The sequence below is a fragment of the Pangasianodon hypophthalmus genome, chromosome 1, assembly GCF_027358585.1.
Source record: "Pangasianodon hypophthalmus isolate fPanHyp1 chromosome 1, fPanHyp1.pri, whole genome shotgun sequence".
In the NCBI taxonomy this organism is placed as follows: Eukaryota; Metazoa; Chordata; class Actinopteri; order Siluriformes; family Pangasiidae; genus Pangasianodon; species Pangasianodon hypophthalmus.
Genome location: NC_069710.1, coordinates 18,969,968 through 18,990,422, shown reverse-complemented (window position 1 = coordinate 18,990,422; position 20,455 = coordinate 18,969,968). Strand labels below are relative to the sequence as shown.

At 39.1% G+C, this 20,455-nt stretch overlaps 3 protein-coding genes and 1 non-coding gene across 4 annotated transcripts; 1 reads left to right on the top strand and 3 right to left on the bottom strand.

Annotated features, from left to right (window-relative positions):
• Positions 1 to 2,014, bottom strand: nppcl (natriuretic peptide C-like). The gene is made up of 3 exons (XM_026926694.3): positions 1,783 to 2,014; positions 979 to 1,120; positions 1 to 782 (listed from the first exon to the last, which is right to left on the bottom strand). Exons 2-3 carry the CDS (start codon positions 1,075 to 1,077, stop codon positions 483 to 485), a joined length of 399 nt encoding a protein of 132 aa, XP_026782495.1. The 5' UTR covers positions 1,078 to 1,120; positions 1,783 to 2,014; the 3' UTR covers positions 1 to 482.
• A 7,258-nt stretch (positions 2,015 to 9,272) lies between these two features.
• nop2 (NOP2 nucleolar protein homolog (yeast)) lies at positions 9,273 to 18,371 on the bottom strand. The gene is made up of 16 exons (XM_026926502.3): positions 18,187 to 18,371; positions 17,505 to 17,643; positions 15,879 to 15,918; positions 15,716 to 15,774; positions 15,333 to 15,607; positions 15,020 to 15,242; positions 14,708 to 14,907; positions 13,125 to 13,214; positions 12,955 to 13,042; positions 12,682 to 12,822; positions 12,211 to 12,350; positions 11,907 to 11,996; positions 11,175 to 11,297; positions 10,493 to 10,590; positions 10,246 to 10,376; positions 9,273 to 10,155 (listed from the first exon to the last, which is right to left on the bottom strand). The coding sequence occupies exons 2-16, from the start codon at positions 17,608 to 17,610 to the stop codon at positions 9,692 to 9,694; spliced, it is 2,268 nt and encodes a 755-aa protein (XP_026782303.3). The 5' UTR covers positions 17,611 to 17,643; positions 18,187 to 18,371; the 3' UTR covers positions 9,273 to 9,691.
• Positions 13,338 to 13,476, bottom strand: LOC113534245 (small nucleolar RNA SNORA29). The gene has a single exon (XR_003403485.2). It is a non-coding gene; the product is annotated as a small nucleolar RNA SNORA29 (small nucleolar RNA).
• A 538-nt stretch (positions 18,372 to 18,909) lies between the features above and the next one.
• Positions 18,910 to 20,224, top strand: gtf3c6 (general transcription factor IIIC, polypeptide 6, alpha). Its single transcript, XM_026926504.3, has one exon. It carries the CDS (start codon positions 19,027 to 19,029, stop codon positions 19,567 to 19,569), a length of 543 nt encoding a protein of 180 aa, XP_026782305.1. The 5' UTR covers positions 18,910 to 19,026; the 3' UTR covers positions 19,570 to 20,224.
• Positions 20,225 to 20,455: the final 231 nt, after the last annotated feature.

Sequence of the window (20,455 nt, the reverse complement as noted above, 5' to 3'; positions counted from 1 at the left end):
TCCTTAACACATTTAACCATTTTATTCATGCCAAATATACACAAACATAAAGTTGAACTGTGTTAGTTTTGCTCATGCATATCCTTCAAAACAGTCTGAAATACAGTTCATAGGTAGTCCAATATATGATATATATTAGTATGAAATATAGTCCCATGATTCACTATGATCAAATACAATATGTTTGTATTATCTAACAACACATAAACAAAAGTACACAAAACATATTTTCACTCCTCTACCATCACAGTATAGACAAAACTAGAATCACTAAAATGTAACAGCACTTTATAATAAACAATTTACAATACAGTATGGGAACATATCACCTCAAAGACTGTGAACAGTGAAAATGGAGTGAAAGAAACTGTATGAGAACATCACCATACAGATGAGAATAACTGGCTGTAGACTGTCACTGTGAGGAACGTCTACTTGATGCTTAGAAGCCATCTCAGATTGCTCTGTCCCTCTCGCTGTCATTAGCAGCCGAGGCCGCTCATAGATCCGATTCGGTCTAGCTTCAGGCCAAAGCACCCTCGGTTCCAACCCCTCCGAGACCGGTCTGACAAAGCTCGCTTTTGATTGGCCAGAGCTCCCTTGAGGAGGCGGACCCAGGAGTTTTCATTCTGCACAGGTATGTCAATCCATTTGGGATTTTCTGCAACTTTTAAGCCAGAATTAAAGACCTGTACCGGCTCTTCTGATTGGTCACTGGTGAGATTATCCAGGTCATCTAGGGTCAAAAGGTCATTGTAACGCTCAAGGAACTGCTCAATGACCTTTAATAGGGAACAGGAATGAAACAGCTTTTTATGTCATGATTCCAACTGGCGAACTACTAAGCAGTGGCCTTAGTCTTAGTTCTAAAATGGCCGTCCTTAAGTAACATCCATAATTAGACAGCATGTACATTCTAGTTATGCTTTAATGTTTCTCTACATCTCATGGCCAGCAGAGATGAGTGAGTCTGCCTACCTGCATGGCCCGGTCAGGGGTGTGCAGGCTTCGGCTGTGGCCGGGTTTCAGTGGTGCCAGTAGGAGCAGCACTGCCAGAACAGCAGAGCAAAGCATCATGCAGCAGAGACACACGAGCCCAAACACACAGACTATTAGAAACCTAAAGGAATACAATACATTTAAATTAATTTAAAACATTTAGTTACAGCACCCCATCATCATAGACAGACTCACAGAAACATCTAAAACTTCAGCAGTTTAATCTCATGATCAGCTTTTAAAATTATTTGTGAAAGAATTGTTTAAGTATGATTGCTCATGTTTTTATTTGTTTCGCAGTGCTGTTACAATGGTTATTTCTTATGTCCTGTGACTGAATGTTGTTGCTGGTAAGTATTGTGCTGCCTTCTTTGCTAGGGCTCACATGAAAAAAAGATTTTTGTTAAAAATCTAGAAAAATACTGTGAATATTAAAAACACAGAAAAGATTTATATTCACTACCATAGTAGTGTAATTTAGTAGTAGTGTGTAATTTCTAATTGCTGCCTTGGCATGGAATTTGTAAACAGATGTACCTGTAGCTACAGTTATAGTAACATTTAAAAAAATATATACAGCAATGTATATTATATATCCATGTATATCCATACTGTATGTATGGATATACATACAGCAATGTATATTATATGAATATAAATGTACAGGTTACAAAATATATAGCAATGCATTAGTTTATTATATACTAAAGGTAAGTATTTATAGTGAGAGGAAGATGAAATTCTGGAAAACTCTTCTTACAAAATTACAAAAGAGTTACTTACCAGAGACTGACTGTATGAAAACCTGTGGCTGAATGTTCAGTGAGAGCTCTGCTCCATCCTCACTCTCCGTCTGATTCTCTTGCTCTCTTCTCCCTCAATATTTGGCACCTGCTATGAGCATCCTTTTCTCTCCTCCTCCTTTGCGCTTGCTCTCTCACTCAGACCTTGATTTATAGTGTGAGCTCTGTGGTGTGTGTGTGTAAGTTGGAGAAGTGTGTCAATAGTGTCTCCTATATGAGGATGGGATGTGTATTAACTCTGACCACTCCCCCAGACACACACTTTTGCCTCCTCTCAAACACAGACACACAAATCCACACACCTCGTCATTGCCTTTTCATTCTGCAGGTGATGGAATGGCTACAGAGAAGTTATGTGATATCAGGTCGGTCTGTCTGGTGGATGCTGCCAGCATGTGTGTCCACATCTTTTTGAAAGAGCACCTTGACCCTTTTATATGGACCCATGCTTGAACAAACACACATTAACACACAACAAGAGTTGGTCCTCTTTTCCTTCCAAAATGATGTCACCCTTTCCTTTTTCATTCCTCATCTGACCATTGTCGCTTTTTAACTTCCCTCTGTTTGCCGGGCTATGCTCTGGTTGCCAAACATGCCCCATCCTGGAGCAGGGTTATGACTGCTGAACAAATGCCAGCATGTCTTTAATGCTTTTCCCTCCTCTAGATATTTGCAAATCAAAGCCTTTGTAATTTTTTTTTCTTTTTGAAACTTTTTGAGTTTCAATGCAACATAACTGAAAACATAAGCTGATATACTCAGCATTTGTGCCAGGTTTATATCAACAGAGAAAATCCAAAAATTCCTGTAGCTTACGGTAAAAAATAGTTTCACCTTTCTCGTGAGAGCATGGTATGTCCAAGTGGCCCGTTTCTAATCTGCTGTCAGTGGTGAATATTCATTATTTTTCCTTCTCTGTGTCTAAACCTTTTCTCTATTCTTTACTGTATTTTTTTTACCCTTTTCTGTTGTTCCTAGGGTTTTTCTCTCTAAGAGTAACAGTCTGCCAGTGCCATCTGCTTGCAGCTCCCCCTCAGCCTCTGAGAACACGGGGAGAGCCAACACTCATGCAGCGCAGGCAAACACTTAAGCATACACACACACACACACACACACACACACACAATATATAAGATATGGCAACTCACTCATAAACAAACTATAATATATAAATTAAGATATTCATAGATGCCAGTATAACACATCAACACACAATTTTATGGGTGTATATAGACCACAAAGACACACATACACATCTCTGGCTTTGTAAAGCAGCTTGAGTTCAGTGAATGGCTCTGCTGTTTGATCAGGTTGGTGTTTTTACGGTTGTGTACCCTGTCTCCCTCTCTCTCTCCTAGTGAAGAATAGCTCTGCTCTGCAGACAGCTGCTGCCACTGCTGGCCAACTGCGCAAACCCATTTTCATACCTACACTCTGCTGTCAGATATTACTGCTCTCAACACTATTAACCATGCTTTATTGTTTCCAAGGAGAAGTTCATCAACATTCCACAGGTCCTGCCTTTGGTGAGGACACACAGAGGTAGTCAATTTAATCATTTCAAAGTACTGGGAGTAAAAAAAAAACTGTTTATAACGTTTGCTTATTTTCCCATAACAGCAATTGCATGCACACACACACTTAACTCTCACAGCTATACTCTATTCTGCAATGACGTTTTGCCAGTGGTTGACAGAAGCAGGTACCCATACTTTACATTAGACCCTCAACAAGACTGCGGAAGAGTAATTGGCCCATGTAGCTCTCTTGGGTTGTCACTCGAGTGAGAGAAAGAGTGAAAGTGAAAGACAAAAGAGAAAATGTGAGTAGGAGGACAGGTGGGCGAACAGAGGGATGAGATGAAATATAAAATATGAAGGGATGACAAGAGGCTGCTGGAATGCACTCGAGCCTCACCTCAGAGCGAGAGAGAGAGTGCGGCGAAGGTGAAGTGTGTATAGATATGTGTGTGTGTTCCAGCTCTGTGGGCAGGGACAATAAAAAAAAGTGGAAAGGTGTCATGCATGGATGTGTGTGGGCTGGATCATTTCTGTGTTAGTGTGCAGGTGGAGGAGAGGACAAGAGACCTACTGAAGGGCAGGAGAGCACAAAGTTGAAAATAAAATTTTTGAGTAAAAAAGCTTTGAGTTACAGGGAAAGAAAGAACAAGTAACGGACAGAAAGCAAGGGAGGGATAGAGGGGCCCGCAAAGGTGGTGATCTTGTCTGGCCAAGCTGTGGCACAACACTCAAAGTAATGACTTCATCTTAATGTACACACACACATACATACACACACACACACACACAGTAAAGTGGTCCTAGAACAAATACCTGGTGGGTATAACCAGGGTCCATTTTCACAAAGAATCCCATCAGTAAGAGTTCTTCTAAGTGGCACTGCAAGTACCTAACTAAGAGTTTCACCCTAAAACCTTTTTCTCTAAACTGCTCAGAGGAACCTTGACTAAGGAATTTATAAAAATTTGTATTTTATATTTAATTAGACAATCATTTTACACACTTTGTATGAAGCAGACTATACCACAGTATATCCATGACAATATAGATTTTAAACCTCTAAAAGAAAACAGATTTGACATGTCAGCATAAATTTTTGCTTCTGTGTATTTTTTTTACTGTAATATAATGTCATGCTGTGGGTTTTCATTTATGAGTTTAGCATGAAGACCAATCAACCATCATTATTTTCAATATTCAGTTATGAAAAATGCTGTCATTAGTAGCAATGTTTGAACTGTTAATAGCACTCTGGAGAGAGTATTGATTTGAGGTAAAACACTTCACTGCACAACTGCAATTTGTAGCAGACATTTGTGCAAACTTTGACCTCCAGCACTTAACGAGAGTCCAATTAAGTGAAGTAATTAATTTACATCACTGATAGCCATATAGATATGGTTAAGTATAGGAACCCACTGCACCTGTTAATAGGTTAGGTTCCAATCAGGCGAATGTGCACTATGTTCATTAGGGAGCACCTGGCTGAGTTGCATGGCTGAGCTTGGGAAATTTTAAATTTCTGTCTAAATCACATCTATATGATATAAACCAATAAAATAATAAAATTAAAGGATACACAACTGTGAAAAAAAAATCATTTTTGAGCAAAAATGACTACAGGAGAACCACCTCCACAATATTCAGTAATAGTTAAAGTCTTTCATAATAGAGCAATGAGGCCATGTTAAATGAATAAAAATGAGCATGAGTCAAAATGGGCTGTTAGTACAATAATGTGTGTGTGAGTGCATTTGTGATCTGTACGATACGTAGGCTTCAGCCCCCCTACGCGCACACACCCCTACACACCTTTTCAATCATATTTGTATGCTGAAGATTGTTGTAATTAACTACTTGCAATAGTGCTCGGTCGGACTGAGAGGAGGAAAATCTAAACTCCATTAGCCACAGGTCTGAACGCCTTTAGCACGATGCTCCATTATCTCCTGTGCGTGATTCTACAGCACTGTAATTAAAATCAAAGCTTTGCCCACACTCTGTGCTCATGTTGGAACAATGAGCAGTGATTAGCATGTTTTCTCCAGGAGAGAAATTTCGCTTCACAGTAGAGACACTGGACGCATCCACTGAAAGTGATTGACTGCGTTTGTTGCCATGGTGATTGCGGTGAATGGCGGGAAAAGTGAGGCTCGTGGCGGGAGTTCATCATTTGCTAAACGAACCCATCACAAGCCTCTATTAGACTCGATGAATGAGCTGCGGTCAGATGTCAGCAGGGTTAATGCGAAGTCAGCCGCAAAATGCAGGTTACTGTTCATACCGCATTGACAGTTTAGACAGAGCCACATAAGACCCACAATGACCCCATCAGACCCCACGTGTTCCAGTCAGGAAAAAAGAATGGAGTTTTTTTAAATTCCTGTACTGGGCTCGATGGATTGTTCTAATCAGAAGTCACCTAACAGCAACAGCATCAGTGGGATACTTGCGTGTTCTTGCAGGCGGTGTCTTTTCTGTATGTTCTGCATACCTGCTCCCTTAGAGTTCTTACCCTTTCAACTTATTTTGAAGTTAATATTTTAATAAGGGACCTCTATAAGCATTAGGAAGAGCAATGTGTGCCATTTAAAAGGTTGTGTGTTTTTTAGTGTGCTACAGTATCTGCAGCCAGTACAGTGAAATATGTCTGACAAAAACATTCTGATCAATTGTATGTTTCGTTTTCAAACATTATAAAACCATTAGCTGATTTGCAGGTGATTTTGTGCGACACACATTAAACTTGGCAGGAATGTCAACAAACTATAAAGATTTCCTAACATCTTTAAAATGTGCGCAGAGAACAGTTTAGACAAGTGAGTATTTCTTTGGTTAGATCTACTGAGGTTACCTGCCATATACAAGTATACAGTAGAATGAAATAGCCTTCTCCAAGGCCTTGATGCAACATTACAGAGGTCACAGATAGTAGTGTACACAACTGAAAACACAAAGTGCAAAAATTGAGGGAGACAAAGTGTCAGCATATAATAAACAATACAATAAATACAATAAAGTGGACAGTACAATAAATATAAACAATGATTCAACACAATAAATACAGCACCCAACAAAATGGTGTAGTGGATGGTGTGCAGTGAGTAGGGCATAATCTCCACTAGCAGCATAGAAGTTCCTGAGTTACAGAAATAAAGCAACAGTGCAGTATTTGATAAGCAATATTCATTCCTATGCAGTAGTGAGAGGAAACAAGATGAGGAGACGAGGTGGTTAATGGTTAAAATGGCTAGTGTGTGATGGGGTTGTTTCCATTAATTCTGAAGTAGGTGAGCAGCAGGCAGATTATTATTGAGGCTCCTTACAGCTCGTGGGAGGAATCTGCTCCAGAATCTGCTGGACTTAACCTGGACACTTGTGTCTTCTGTCGGATAGCAGAGGTATGAAGAGTTTATGGGAGGGATGAGAGGGATCAGCCACTATTCCGGTGGTTTTACTGAGGCAGTGTTTGTGGTATGTGTCCTATATTGTAGGCAGAGAGACTCCCATGATGTTCTCCCCTGTCTTCACTATCCACTGCAGGCTGGCGCTTCTATAAGAAGTGGTGAGGATGTGGTGGGGGAACCTAGCCTTCCTCAACACTCCATTGCTGTCCACTGCTGCTTTGTGCATAATGTGTACATTAACTTTAAACATGCTCATTTTTTGACTTGGATAATGTGAATGAATGAAGTCACACTGTTGTTTTCTTGATGTCATTGTGAAGACTAGCTTTGGGCTTTCATACATCTAATTGAGTTTTGCCCATTAACTTTGTGCTTTACAGTGGTTCATAGTTCACGAACAATTCAACTCTTTGAGCTGGCTGGATATATGCCAGTATTTTAATGAAAGATGCACATCTGGCACAATAATATCAATGCCAGAATGCATATTTGTCAATACAGCAGCAATCAGCAGTCATTACAGCAATGCTGATTTTACAATTATTTTAAAAAGATGTAAACAAACAGAATGCAAAGTATAATGTTTTTGGTGAATCAGAAAGTACAATAAGATTTTATTGAATGGTTTAGGTGATCACTAGGCAAAGATGAAAAAGGCAAAGCAAAAAAAGCAAAGCAAAAAAAAAAAAAAAAAAGGCAAAGCAAAAATAGTGGGAGCTGTTCATCAGATTAAAGAGTTGGTTCTTATTGATAAGCTGAGCTGACTGACTCACTGAAAATAGCCAGAATTCCTATTAGCCTTTAGTTGTGGCACATCTTGCATCGCCACTGTCACACCTAAATTTATATTTCTGGCTACACTACTGATTAAAGGAAAAAGTAATCTACTGAAAATTACTATTTTTTCTAATGGAATTGTAGTACATGTCCAAAGGTGTTACTCCAAGAGAGGCAAGGCAAGCAACTGCATGTGACACTGAGCATCAAGGGGGCACTGAAGGCCGACCACAGAAATTTGATACACATTACCATGCTCACCAGTCAGATTTGGGCAGTTAACTATGTGCAGATCCAGCTCCTGCTGAGGATGCTAGCATTGTTAACCACAGCTGCAACAGTAGTCACCTTGGGTCTGTTGGATTTAAAGAAATTTCGGCTAAACCTCAAATAACATAACCAGAGATGAGTTCTTGTCTTGACAAGAGGGGCACAAGCTCTAACTCTCACAAGCTCTGCTCTAGATGGAGATTTCAGTTTTTTTCCTCATTAAAGAGGTCTACCTGGAAGCAGTGACCCATCTGAGAGTGATAATCACCACAGACACCCCCCTCAGTGGCTGTGGGGTAGTGATGTGCCACAGAGGCCAGTAGACTGTGGAGCCCCCCCTGTGAGAGTAAAGAAAGTTAACCAGCTGGAACTAAGAGTGGTCTACTGAACCCTCAAATTCTTCTTACCAGTTACCAGAGTTCCCGCCATGTGCTGAGACTGAGAGCAATTTATCTACCACGATGGCACATTGGTGCACTATGGTGCCACAGAGACTGGCATCTGGAAGAGGTATCCCAAATCTAGGTAAAGTTTGGCAGGGCACAGGTGGACTTTTTTTGTTAATGCCAAAACACACTGTTGTTCTCCTTTCATGGAGTTGGACAGTCTGCCAATTCAGGACGCACTGGCCCACAACAGGTACCTGGGCGACACCATGCACCTTCTTTAGGGTCTACAATGTTAATGTTGCCTCTCGTAGTGGTGTGAATGTAGTGATCATTTCAGAACACCTTTCCAGTCAATCCTAAGGCGGGTCAGTTCCTCATGACGTAGGTTCTCCAAGTATGAATGGGCACAAATTCCCACAGACACACATCAAAATCTTGTAGGCCTTTCCAGAAGAGTGGAGGCGGTTATAGCCTTAAAGCGGGGACAACTCCATATTAATGCCCATGGGTTTGGAATGGGATGGCCACCAAGCTCATATATGGTGTGATGTTCAGTGTCCACATACTTTTGGTCAAATAGTTTTTTGTTGTTGTAAATCCTTGGAGAAAATTTTACTTCTGGAGCTGACTTTATGTGCTTGCTTAAACACAGTAAAATGTCTTATGCTCTGGAGCTGCCATCTATCATTAACCAATAAACACAAGTTTTGGTTTGTCAGTCTAGACTTGCTATATTTCTCATTTCTGTACTTTTATCAGGTCTCCTGTCTTTACCTCAGGTCACTGCACTACGATACTGATTGGAGTGGCAGACATTTTAAGTTTTCTTAGCATCACTGGTTAACCACAGCTGCCATTCTATGCCAGTGAATATTAGTGGTTTTATTATTTTTAAAGCTATTCCAATATTGCTGCATGGGGCCTGTGATACAGTGCCGAGTCATTTGCTTTAAGTACCTAAAATGCTTGTGGTTTGTTCACAGTTATATAACCTTCACTATGATTTATACCTGATAAATCCAGTCACCAAAGCAAGAGCAAAGGCTAAAACTGAGGTACTCACAGCTTGACTACATTTTCTATTAACAATGCCTGTAGACAGTGTGCTAGATGGTTTTAGATGCATTTTAATGTTTAAAAGCATGACAGGATCCACACAACTATAGCTGTTTTTAGCCAAATATCCAGCCTCATTTGTATCAAAGTTTATTTTGCCAATGTAACATGGCTACATAAAAATTGTAAAGAACCTAATATAAATTTTAAATCCAGAATTAAAAATGCATGTTTCCACACAATATTTTTCCAAGAAGGTAAGGCAGAACATCTTATTCTTAAACCATTATTCTTACAAGTAAACCAAGACAATTTATTCACATGTTGTTTCCAGTATATTTATGCTTGGTTTTGACAGGAATAGTAAATAAAAGTTCAAGGTATAGCACATCCTAGAAGACATTAAAGTCCACAAGTATACACAATGTCTTAAGGAAGTTTTCTTGTTTCGTTATAAAAGCTCCATTCTACTGTCCAGCCTCCTGTTGCTTCAGCACATTTTTTAACTTCTTAAATTTGTTTTTCCCCATTTTATTCTTCCTTCTTTGAAAGAGATTCTTCTGATTCTTTTTGTTTGTCTTCTTCTTAAGCAAGCTTCCCTCTGCTTTCACAGTCACAGACTCATTTGTTATGTCTTTGTCCACTTTTAGGACTTTGAGCTTTTCTTTGGTCTTGACTTCCTTTGAATTCTGTTCATCCATTTTCGCCAATTTCTTTTTGGGACCTTCATCCTTTAATTTTTTACCTTTTACCACTGGCTTTTTCTTGGCAATGGGGCTTTCGGTTTTGCTGTTGCTAGTTGGTTTTGATTGTTGCTTAGTCTCTCTGGCTTTTCCTTGTGTACCTTTGCTCTGTTGCTTAGACTCTGGTTTCGAGTTTTTGTCCTCTGATGTAGCAGGTGTTTCTGTTTTGCTGGCGTTTTCGTTCTCTTCTGCAGAGCAAAAGACAATTAAAATAATGAGAAAAGACGAATAAACCTATTAGTCTAAAATTGAGCATGCATCATCCTTCTTACGGTTACCTGCGGGTGCAGTGGGAATGGTGTTAGAGAACTTCTTCAGCTTTGCCACAAAGAAGCCATCCATGTTGTGGGAATGTGGGTAGAACCTTCGAGACAGCTTAAGTGAAGGGTGGAAACGTCGCTCTTTAAATCTGTGAAGAAGACATTGACAATTTTAAATATGAAATATGTTAAATTCCTTATTCACTGTGATTTTAGAAGACCAGTGCGTGTTCTTGCTGGAACATCAAATATATAGCTACAGTACCTGGTGAAGCCTTCTTTGCCAAAGTCCAATCCTGTGGGAACCAGTTTTACATTTCTCTTCTTTAGGGCATAATCCACAACCCACTCGTTCTCTTCCACCTACAATACACAACCTTTTGTCACAGTTTTTCCGTGTGTGTGCAACTTCATAATTACACATTGTGCTATTGTTTAGCATGCTGCTAAATCACTGCTTTGCAATTTTAATTTAATTGTAATTTTTAATTGAATATAAAGTTTTCTTTTGCTGTTTATTTTATTTCACCAAGTATTATAGTGTAACCCTAATAATGGGTTAACAAATCAAAAAACGCATAGCTGGCGTTTCAACCACCTGTTCAGTTCACTAATCATCTCATCACAATATATAACCAATTTGTTAAAATGTATGAATGGCAAGCTCATCTAATGTTAGAAAATTAGTTGATTTTAGCATCAATCATCAATACCTCAGTTAATTATGCTGAATAAAATCACAAAGTACGATATACTGTGCAGCCCTAGTTATTCTAATTCAATTATGTAACAAATTATTAAATTTTAGGTTGTTTTTGAAGAAACTATAGAAGGATGAAACCTACATGCCACAAATCTCCTAAGTGCATAACAAACTGAAAAATCTGAGAACTGAATTGAAGAATTCTTTTCTTTCATTAGTTTGCCTTGTGTATTAAAAAGCTTACCGTAATAGAGCAGGTGCAGTAGACAAGATAACCACCCGTCTGAGAGTCAGCATTGACTGAGTCGATGGCAGCCAGAATCAGCTCCTTCTGTAGATGAGCTGAGCGCAGAATATCGGAATTGTCCTAATAGGCAGAGGGATAAGCAATTATTCAAGGCAAATGTGTTTCTTTCATACTCAAAATGGAAAATGCTGTACATTGTGAGTTCATTGCATGCTCTTCGAGCAGCATTAAAACCTAATATGTAATAGCTGATATGATCATTTAAATTTCCCCCAAATTAAAAAAAAAATGAAATGATGGAAAATGTTGGAAAAGTAAAAGCACCAGCTGTTCCAATGGGGCAGAAATAATGAGGGTTCCAAATCATGAGACATTATTTCTTGCAATGCACCAATCCAAAGCCATTTTAAATGATAAGTATCTGTCAATACCTGGTACTAACTTTTCAATAATAACATACTAAGCAACTACATTATGTGAAACATCACAAACTTGATTGCAGCAAGCTTTAAAACAATTTATGTTTCTCATGCAAAATCTGTGTCAGGTTAGGCAACATTAGACATATTCATGGCATAAAATACAGTGTGTTTCAGTGTCTCATTTTGACCAATGACAAATTACTCATCATAAACAGAACTGATACAATGTTCATGAATAGTACACAACTATGAACCTAATAAATAATAATAATGATAATAATAATAATAATAATCATCCAACTAATACCTTGCTAGTTTTCACTGCTGGATCTTTGGAGATGACCCCTGTACCTGAGCAAGGAGCGTCCAACAACACTCTGTCAAAACCTCCCATCACCTACCATTCACAAGAAAACTACATAGTTTAGAAAGACACAACAAGCAACATCCAAAACAAAAGGTAATGTGCAACAAATATATTATCAGGAAAACAAACAGAAATTTGGAGAAAGAATAAGCAAAAAAGGAAGTCATAACAGAAAGGAAGGAGAGAGTTCGCAAAAATGAGCGAGTATTAAAAGGTAATGGCTGGACAGGGAGTGGAAGCAGACCTTGGGAAACTGTCTGCCATCATAGTTACAGATGATGGTGTTGGTGATTCCCAGGCGATGGATGTTTCCCACAACACTTTTCAACCTCTCAGCACTGGCATCGTTAGCAACTATCACTCCTGTGTTTCTCATCAGCTGGGCTGGAAGACACGTAATCACAATTCAGGAAAAGGATTCGATCCCAAGCTCAGGTAAGCATTTCTCTAGCTACATGTCTTAGCATTATATATAAATCCTATAACAATTGCTCAAAAATACACAGTCAGAAGTATTTATGGATATGATCTGATATTGATTTTTTTTCACCATATAACTGTAAATGTTTATGAGCAGGTTGAGATTATATACCTCGTAAATAAAAAAAAAAAAGTACCTACCTTTAAATATAAAAGATTAATTTTTTAATCTACACAGAATTAGACTAAATCAGAAGTCTTCTTATGAAGCATGATAAAGCATGAATGTTCTAACCCATATATGTGGTCTTTCCCCCAGGAGCCGCACTCATGTCCAGAACAGACTCCCCCTCCTGGGGAGAGAGCGCCATTACAGGGAGCAGTGACGAAGCTCCCTGCAGCATGTAGTGCCCAGCTAGATACTCAGGAGTTGCACCTGAGGGGGAAAAAACAAAAGGGAAAATAAATTACTACATTAAACCCCTTTACAACTTGGAATATGTTAGCAGCTAAACCTGAGTGATATCCCTGTGACCACTTAATTTATCCCAATCCCTACAAGACTAACCTATGGGAACGGAGGAATCAAAGATGACCAGGCCCACTTTAGACCACTTCCCCAAAGGATCCAGATTTACACCCCTATTGATCAGAGCCTGTGTGAACAGAAATTGTTACACGTTTATTTTCCGCATACATTCTGAGTTGGAAATATAGGTCGCTTTATAGATCCTTTACCTGAGCCAAGTCTCTCCTCCTGGTTTTAAGGGTGTTGGTCCTAATGGTGACAGGTCTCTGAACTTCATTGGCCTCCAGAAAATCTATGAGCTGAATTGCAAATATAGACACACACCGCACACCACATCACGCAAGAGACAATCAATACACTTCCTGCTTCTTTTAACACTCTAAAAGTGAAGCACAAAAATCACTTATGAAACCACTTCATATTTAGTGATGTGCTGTCAGTACATATAGAGGCAGTGGGTGTGTCCATCTACCCCTTCAGACTCTGACAGCAGGTTCCTCTATCCTGTTAGCATAGCCACTCATGAGAGAGGAGGCAGATGGGTGGTACTATAACAGGAACGTCAAGCTTTAAGCCTAAACAATCAAAAATATTATCCAAAAGCAATCTCTGTATAAATCAGTGTTTTTGTGATGTATGCATGGTTGTCACGCTATGCCTTCTATGTTTTGACCTTTTTGATCTATTAAAAGCACTTGTTGTAGAGCTTGTGGCTGTGCAAGCTGTTCATTAGCAGGTCACATGACCATAACAAGTATGTAGGCTGTACCTGTGCTAGGATCTCAGTAACATACACAAAACTTCTGAAGTGTCGCTTCTCTGACAAGTCATTTTAAACACTGTCTATATTTGACTGTTTTGCCATTTAAACACAGCTGTCACTCTGTTTCGTTTTGGCTTCAGTGGGAGATGGAAAAGAATGCTTCCTGGAATGAAGGAAAAGTGCAAAACCTTTTTTCGCATACAATACGATGGAATCTTTTCTAACATTTCAATTCGGATGGGATATATATATATTACCTGGGGTTATTTCTACTGGTCTTTTTTAGAAGGTAAAATACAAAGTAATCTTTGCAAATGCATACACATGCAGTTTATAAAAATGACTGACATGACAAATTCGGGCGGGACTAAAATCCCAGAGATACTCAGGTTATTAATACATTACCCCACTTCTCCATGTAAAACTAGTCCAATCATAAAGATATTTTTTGAGAATGACTTTTTCCATGAAATCTCTAACATTGTCAGTATTTATCACCTTGTTAAAAGATGTGAAAATGGCTGTGAGGAAAGGTGGCACGCTGAGCCAAAAAAAGCAATGGAAATGCACTGTAATCTCTATTTTGAAAAAAATTCTGTCCAATCAAACACCATCACTAAAAATGACACTGTAACAACCGTAGTCATCACAAAGACTACACAAGTTGACAGCCTCAAATGTCTTACTGAAAGAGCTGTCCATTTTGTAACACTTTTGACAAAATATTTACGTATCCAAAGTTAAGGGTATATATATATATATATATATATATATATATATATATATATATATATATATATATATATATATATATATATATATTTTTTTTTTTTTTTTTTTTCTAGCATTACTCCCTGTGCCAGATTTAAGGCCTTGCAGCAAACAAAACAAAGAAGGCAAAGTGAAACAGCCAAGTCTTTTACTAAAACTACAACTGAATGTTATGTAACTTCTCTCAACTTTAATGCCTAAAGAAATGGATTTGACTTTCTCTCACACACACACACACACACACACACGGACACACACCTCAGCGAGTGGAAACAGCTCCATGAGATTGCTCATGAGGAAGTCGTTGTAGCTGTAGTACGTGCAGAGATCTGACTTCAGCAGCGAGAGGTACTCTGCTCGCTCCCTCCCCTCCTCTCTCTTCTCACTGAAGTGGGAGAGCACATCCACGTTGTCTTTGATCCTCTGGTGGATGCTCTGCAGGTCTAGAGGCAAAAGTCCTACACCAGACACAAGAGCAAAGATGGAACCAGTTCACAAGGCTATTGTGTGCTGTTTTTTTTTTTTTTTTTTCTTTTTTCAAATATCATGCAGCTAGTGACTATGACTCACCCTCCTTCTCTCGCTCCTTTGCATTAGGCAGTTTAAACCTGTCCATGTGGTCAATATTCGCCTGCACTGTGTCCTCTTCTTCCTCCTCCTCCTCATCATCATCCATTTTTTCATCTTCCTCCTCCTCCTCCTCATCATCATCATCATCCTCGTCTTCACTCTCCTGTTCTGCGGCTTCCTGACGTTTTTTCTGTTTCCTGGCAGCTCGTTCAATAGGTAGCAGCTGTGGAAAAATCATACAAACTTTAAAGTTGCAAATTTTGTTTTGCCACTTCAGAAATCTGCCACTTTACTTTGAGAACATTTTACACACCTCCTCTCCATCACTGCCTGCCTCCTCCTGTTCTTCTCCTTCACTGCTATCTTCCATCGCTCCATAGTCATCGACCATATCATCGTCGTCATCATCATCATCATCATCATCTGCCTCAACTTGTTCTTTTTCTCCTTCCTCTATATCCTCTACTTCATCATCATCATCTTCCTCTTCCTCCCACTGGCTGTCGCTGTCCTCGTCCCCTTCTGAATGGTCAATTTTGCGCTTTCGCTTTGCTGGTGTCAGCCATTCGCTGTTGTCATCAGAGAATCCTACAAACGATGAACAAGGAACGTTAATTTTGTTCAGATGAATGCACAATTTGTCATTTCTTAAAGAGGAGAAAATTGTTCATGCAATTACATTTCAGTAATTTGTACCTTTCTTGGGCTGTTTTTCTTCCGTGTGTGCAGTGGCCCCCTGTGCTCTCTTCACAGCACTGCAGACATTCAGCAAATCAATAAAGCAATCTGACAGTACAAATAATAACAACTAACGGACCGCTTCATAACATAAGAGGTGACGAGAAGAAAAGTATCTTACCGTTTTCTGGCTCTGCTAGACAGTTTTTTAGGCTCATCCTCTGAAACAATTAGAAACAAATTACAAAACATTTTCGCTTCATGCAATTTTCCCAAAGAAATCGGCATCTCAGACATCTCTGTATATATTTTCTCCAAAGACCCCGTGTACAGCTGGCCATTTCTTGCGTGTTGTATTTGAATAGTATCCTGATTACAATTTTTCCACATGTAATATGCAAATCAAATCATTACACTTAACAAGCAGCATTTTTAATTTCCGTAAACTCAGCGGAAAGTGTAGATCTTTAGAAGACATCATCTTTAGGAGACATTCATCTGAAATCATCCTCTAACTCTGGCTGCACTGGTCATATGTTTAGATATTCCTATAAAGATGTTTCTGTTATTAGTTTGCTGTTTATTTGTCCAAATTGCTTGAAAGTAATTATTTTCTTATGTACAACAATGATACATGGTTCTCATGATTATGCTATTGCAGACATGAAGGTTATGGACCACAGGAATATGGCATAATGGATCTATAACTCTATTCAAATGGGTCTCAGACCAAATCAATTTTAGACGCGTTATGTGCAATTTCCATCTGCATTTTCTCGTGCATGATTGCAATTCGGATCCTGATACTCAGAATCATGCATGACATGTCCACGTGTAAACAAGATCATTATTTTTGGCACACTACTACACTTTTTTTTATCTGGCACACTACTACACTTTTGTTTCTTTTTTCCTTTTTTGTTTTGATCGCCTGCCAATTCCCACCCACCAGCCAGCTCTCCGCAAAATACACCAGCTTCCAACCAGGGAAGGTGAAGTCGAACACACGCTTTCTCCGAGACATGTGAAGCCAGCCAAGCACATGTTTTCAACCTTTTTTTGAGTTGAAAATATAATTAATAATTATATAAAAAAATAATTGTGAGTTTAGACAGATGAAAATATAAAACAGTTTTAGTCATGTTTTCATTATTATGGTTATTGTTAGTTTTAGTCTAGTTTAACTAAACTGAACAGTTTTAGTCAATGAAATCTAAACGTGTTAGCCTTTATCCCCCCTCAAATTTTCAATATGTTAGGTTTCCAGAATAAAAAAAAATGAATGCCGTAACAAAGTTTTAATTGCTTCTTAGATGGAAAGCCAAATCATTTTAGAAATGGCCATTCCCTTTACAAGCTTACTAAAGCCTTTCTCCTTCTCCTTTTTTGATGCAAATGAAAGTTCTGCAGTGGACGCAGGTAGCTAGTATTATATTGTTCAAACAAAATGTACATTATAGAAAAAGCTATTAATTCCTAGTGGATAAAACACTTTAACATGTTGTACCGGTCAAAAAGGCTGCACTTTCTGACATTTTTCTTTTCTTATTTCTTGAGGAAAATGTCATCACATTTCATCATATATTCTGAGTGAAAGGGAGTGAAGAAAGGCCAGTGAAAGAAGGCGATTAAACACTTTTCATCTTAGGTTTTCATTAACAAAACCAACACTGAAAATCACCACATCACAGATCTACCTGCAAAACTGGCATGACATTGCGAACATCTCACTCTTTACGGTGTTTAGTAATTGAACAGTATCTGTGTTTGTTCTCTACATCTGTGTGCAATGAGCTTTTTATCATACCATCCACTAAAAGCTTGGTCAGCTCGGTCTCTGCGCCTTTCTGCTTCCTGGCTTTCCGTCCAGGTCCACGCTTCACCTTGGTGGTGGGATCAAACTTCCTCCCCATGACTGATCCTGCACAGCTGTACTGAAATAACCCCTGAGGACAAGAAGGCAGTTTCAGGAAAAATTGGCATAATATTAAGGTGTATGTTTAAAAACACAGATTCAGCTGTGTGCATTTTAAATTTACACCTCTACAGAGAATGAATGAACTTATCCAGCATTATAGTGTTCATCTTTATTAATGGCAATATGCTAAAATTCTGCACTTATTCTCATTTAACCCTTTAAAAACACCCAAGCCTAACAGTCATGTCACAAAGAAATAAATAAAACAAGAAGTTTCTTGAATTGGTTGACAGAGGAATTGCAGCTAGCTCCCCCATGCAGCATGATAAGCATGCCTTTCAGCCTTATCATAAAGAAATCAAATATCAAATTAATTTCTTAAGCTATCTACAAAACTGTATGTATACACTTCACTGTGATCACTCTATGGAATCTTTCTTTAAGCTCAATATGAGGATTAATCATAGAAAAGCTCTCTTAGCTGATCGTGTAACTAGCATTTTGCTACCTCAGACTGACCGTGTGCTGTTATTTGTTACTTTAAACGAGCAGCACTTGTTTATTCACTCACCTCTGCTGTGTTCCTGATTTATCCCGATGCCCAGGACTGTGTCGGAATTAACGCTGCTGTTTTGTACTAGGAAACGGTATAAACTCCGTCACCACAGCACGAACCACACGTGAATATTTCTGGAGCACGTTGGTCCGCAGGAAGACCAATATGAACTACTTCCGTCGCAGACTTCACGCGACACCACCAGCGCGTGTGCTTTCCCCACCCGTTTTGAGACAAATCCCGCCTTCTACGAGAGGATTGGCTCATGAAGTGATGACGCTACAATCGGCTTTTTACTTCGTTGACTAGTTACTGCGAGATGTTTATTTTAAATAAAATATTAAATATATTTATGTATATTTAATGTAATTTGCCTTACATCATTATCAAGAAATTTCAATTAATAATAATTTAACCGATTAGCACTGTGTAGATGTTGCTATTCATTATCCAAGATATTAAATAATTCTGATATAATTATTTAATTCAGTCATATTATATGGTGTGTTTTGTTAAGTTCTGCTTGAATAATCAGTTGCAGTCGTTCAACAAGAAAAACTTAGGTGTTTTAATTTTCATTTTTCTGCCCCTTTCTGTAGATTTTTGTTTCTGATTGGTCAATGCACTGCTCTATCATGCAAACCTGACAACTACAGCAGGCGTCAATTGGACCTTCGGCTGTTCGGTGACGTAAAAAAAAATACCCAATAGCCAATCCTAGTGCAGGAGGCGGGGATAGTCAGAATATAGGTGGGGAAGAAAACACGCGTTAGCACACTTTACAGGACCCGCTAAGAGAGAAGGGGGGAATTCAGCAGGAGTATGGCATGTAGAGTTACTGGGTGAAAGTGAGGGATGGAGGACGAGTGGGAGGAAGAGGAGCAGCTGGTTGTGGCCGAGCTCTCCGGAGTGATCGACTCGGATGTGTTGTGTAAGCGCGGCGGTGTGTGTAAGATGGTGGGCATGAGCAGTGAGCAGCCCATGCTGCAGGTGGGCCGCTATGTGTTCGCCGGGGAATACGAGGACGCCCTGGGCACATGCGTCATCTTTGAAGAGCAGGCAAATGATCGGCCAAAATCCAGCTCGAGCCCTGTGCTCAGATACAAGTGCCACACCATGAAGAAGCTGATGCTCCAGAGGACCTTCCTGTCCGAGAGGAAGGATGGAGAGGCGAGCTCCGGAGGCATCGAGGTCCTGTCTCTGAACGAGGGAGAGGTGTGTGGCAGATCCAGCACGGTGTGTCACTACGGCCTGGACCCCAAAGAGCTTCAGAGACTCAATGCTGGAGAAGACATCAGTGATGAGTCGGACACTGAGAAAGCAGAGACACAGCAGAGTCCTGTGAAGGAGACAGCAGACAGTGTGTTGGAAGAGACAAGAGAAAACCTCACACACTAACTCCATCTGCACCTCAGGGGGACAGGGGACCAAATCTCACTGCAGTGTTTACAGGACACATTAGAGTTAATACACAAGATCAGACAGGAAGCAATTCTGAATATTTTTATACTAAATTTTGATGCATAATATACAAGTTCAAGTATATTAATCACTCACCATCATGTCTTGTGCTGCATGACATATTGTTTCATGATCTTTATTCCAATACTGATCTTGGTGATTGTATTGATACTGCTGAAGTCTGGAATGTGCAAATAACAAGTATAGCAAACATCATTTATTATTGACTAAAGCCTTACAGAGAGTTTCCAGATGAGTTTCCTGTAGGTGTTTTAATAAATTCAGGGGTATTAATGTAATATGTGAGTCACAACACTGCAAAACTTTACCGTCAACTTTACAGTAGGTTACTGGTAATTGTAGTTCATTACTAGACATAATTCCAGTAGAAGAGAGAACGTAAGCCTAGGCCGTCCACCGATAATTTTAAAATTCTCAGAATAGCAATGACGAAAATGAATCTTCTGTGCACAATCACAACATGAATATTTTTTTTGTTCCTTTTTAATTTACCACTGCAGATTGAAAGGCACAGCTATCAAAGTGTCCCTGTACTGTACTGTCCTTTGACATTAAAAGTTAACATGATTAATACAGCTTTATACTCTTAAAAAAAGGGTTCTTCAAGAGTACTTTGGATTGTATGGTTGAGTACTTAGCTTCATTTGGATCACTGAAAGGCAAACCTGCTGTTTCTGGGTTCCTCATAAATCTTGCTAGCATAAGGTGTTGGATGCAAATATGACAGACACAAAATAATAACAGACTACCTATTATAGTAACCAGTGTTGTCCAGTTATTTATAAAAAATGAGTTTTCTGTG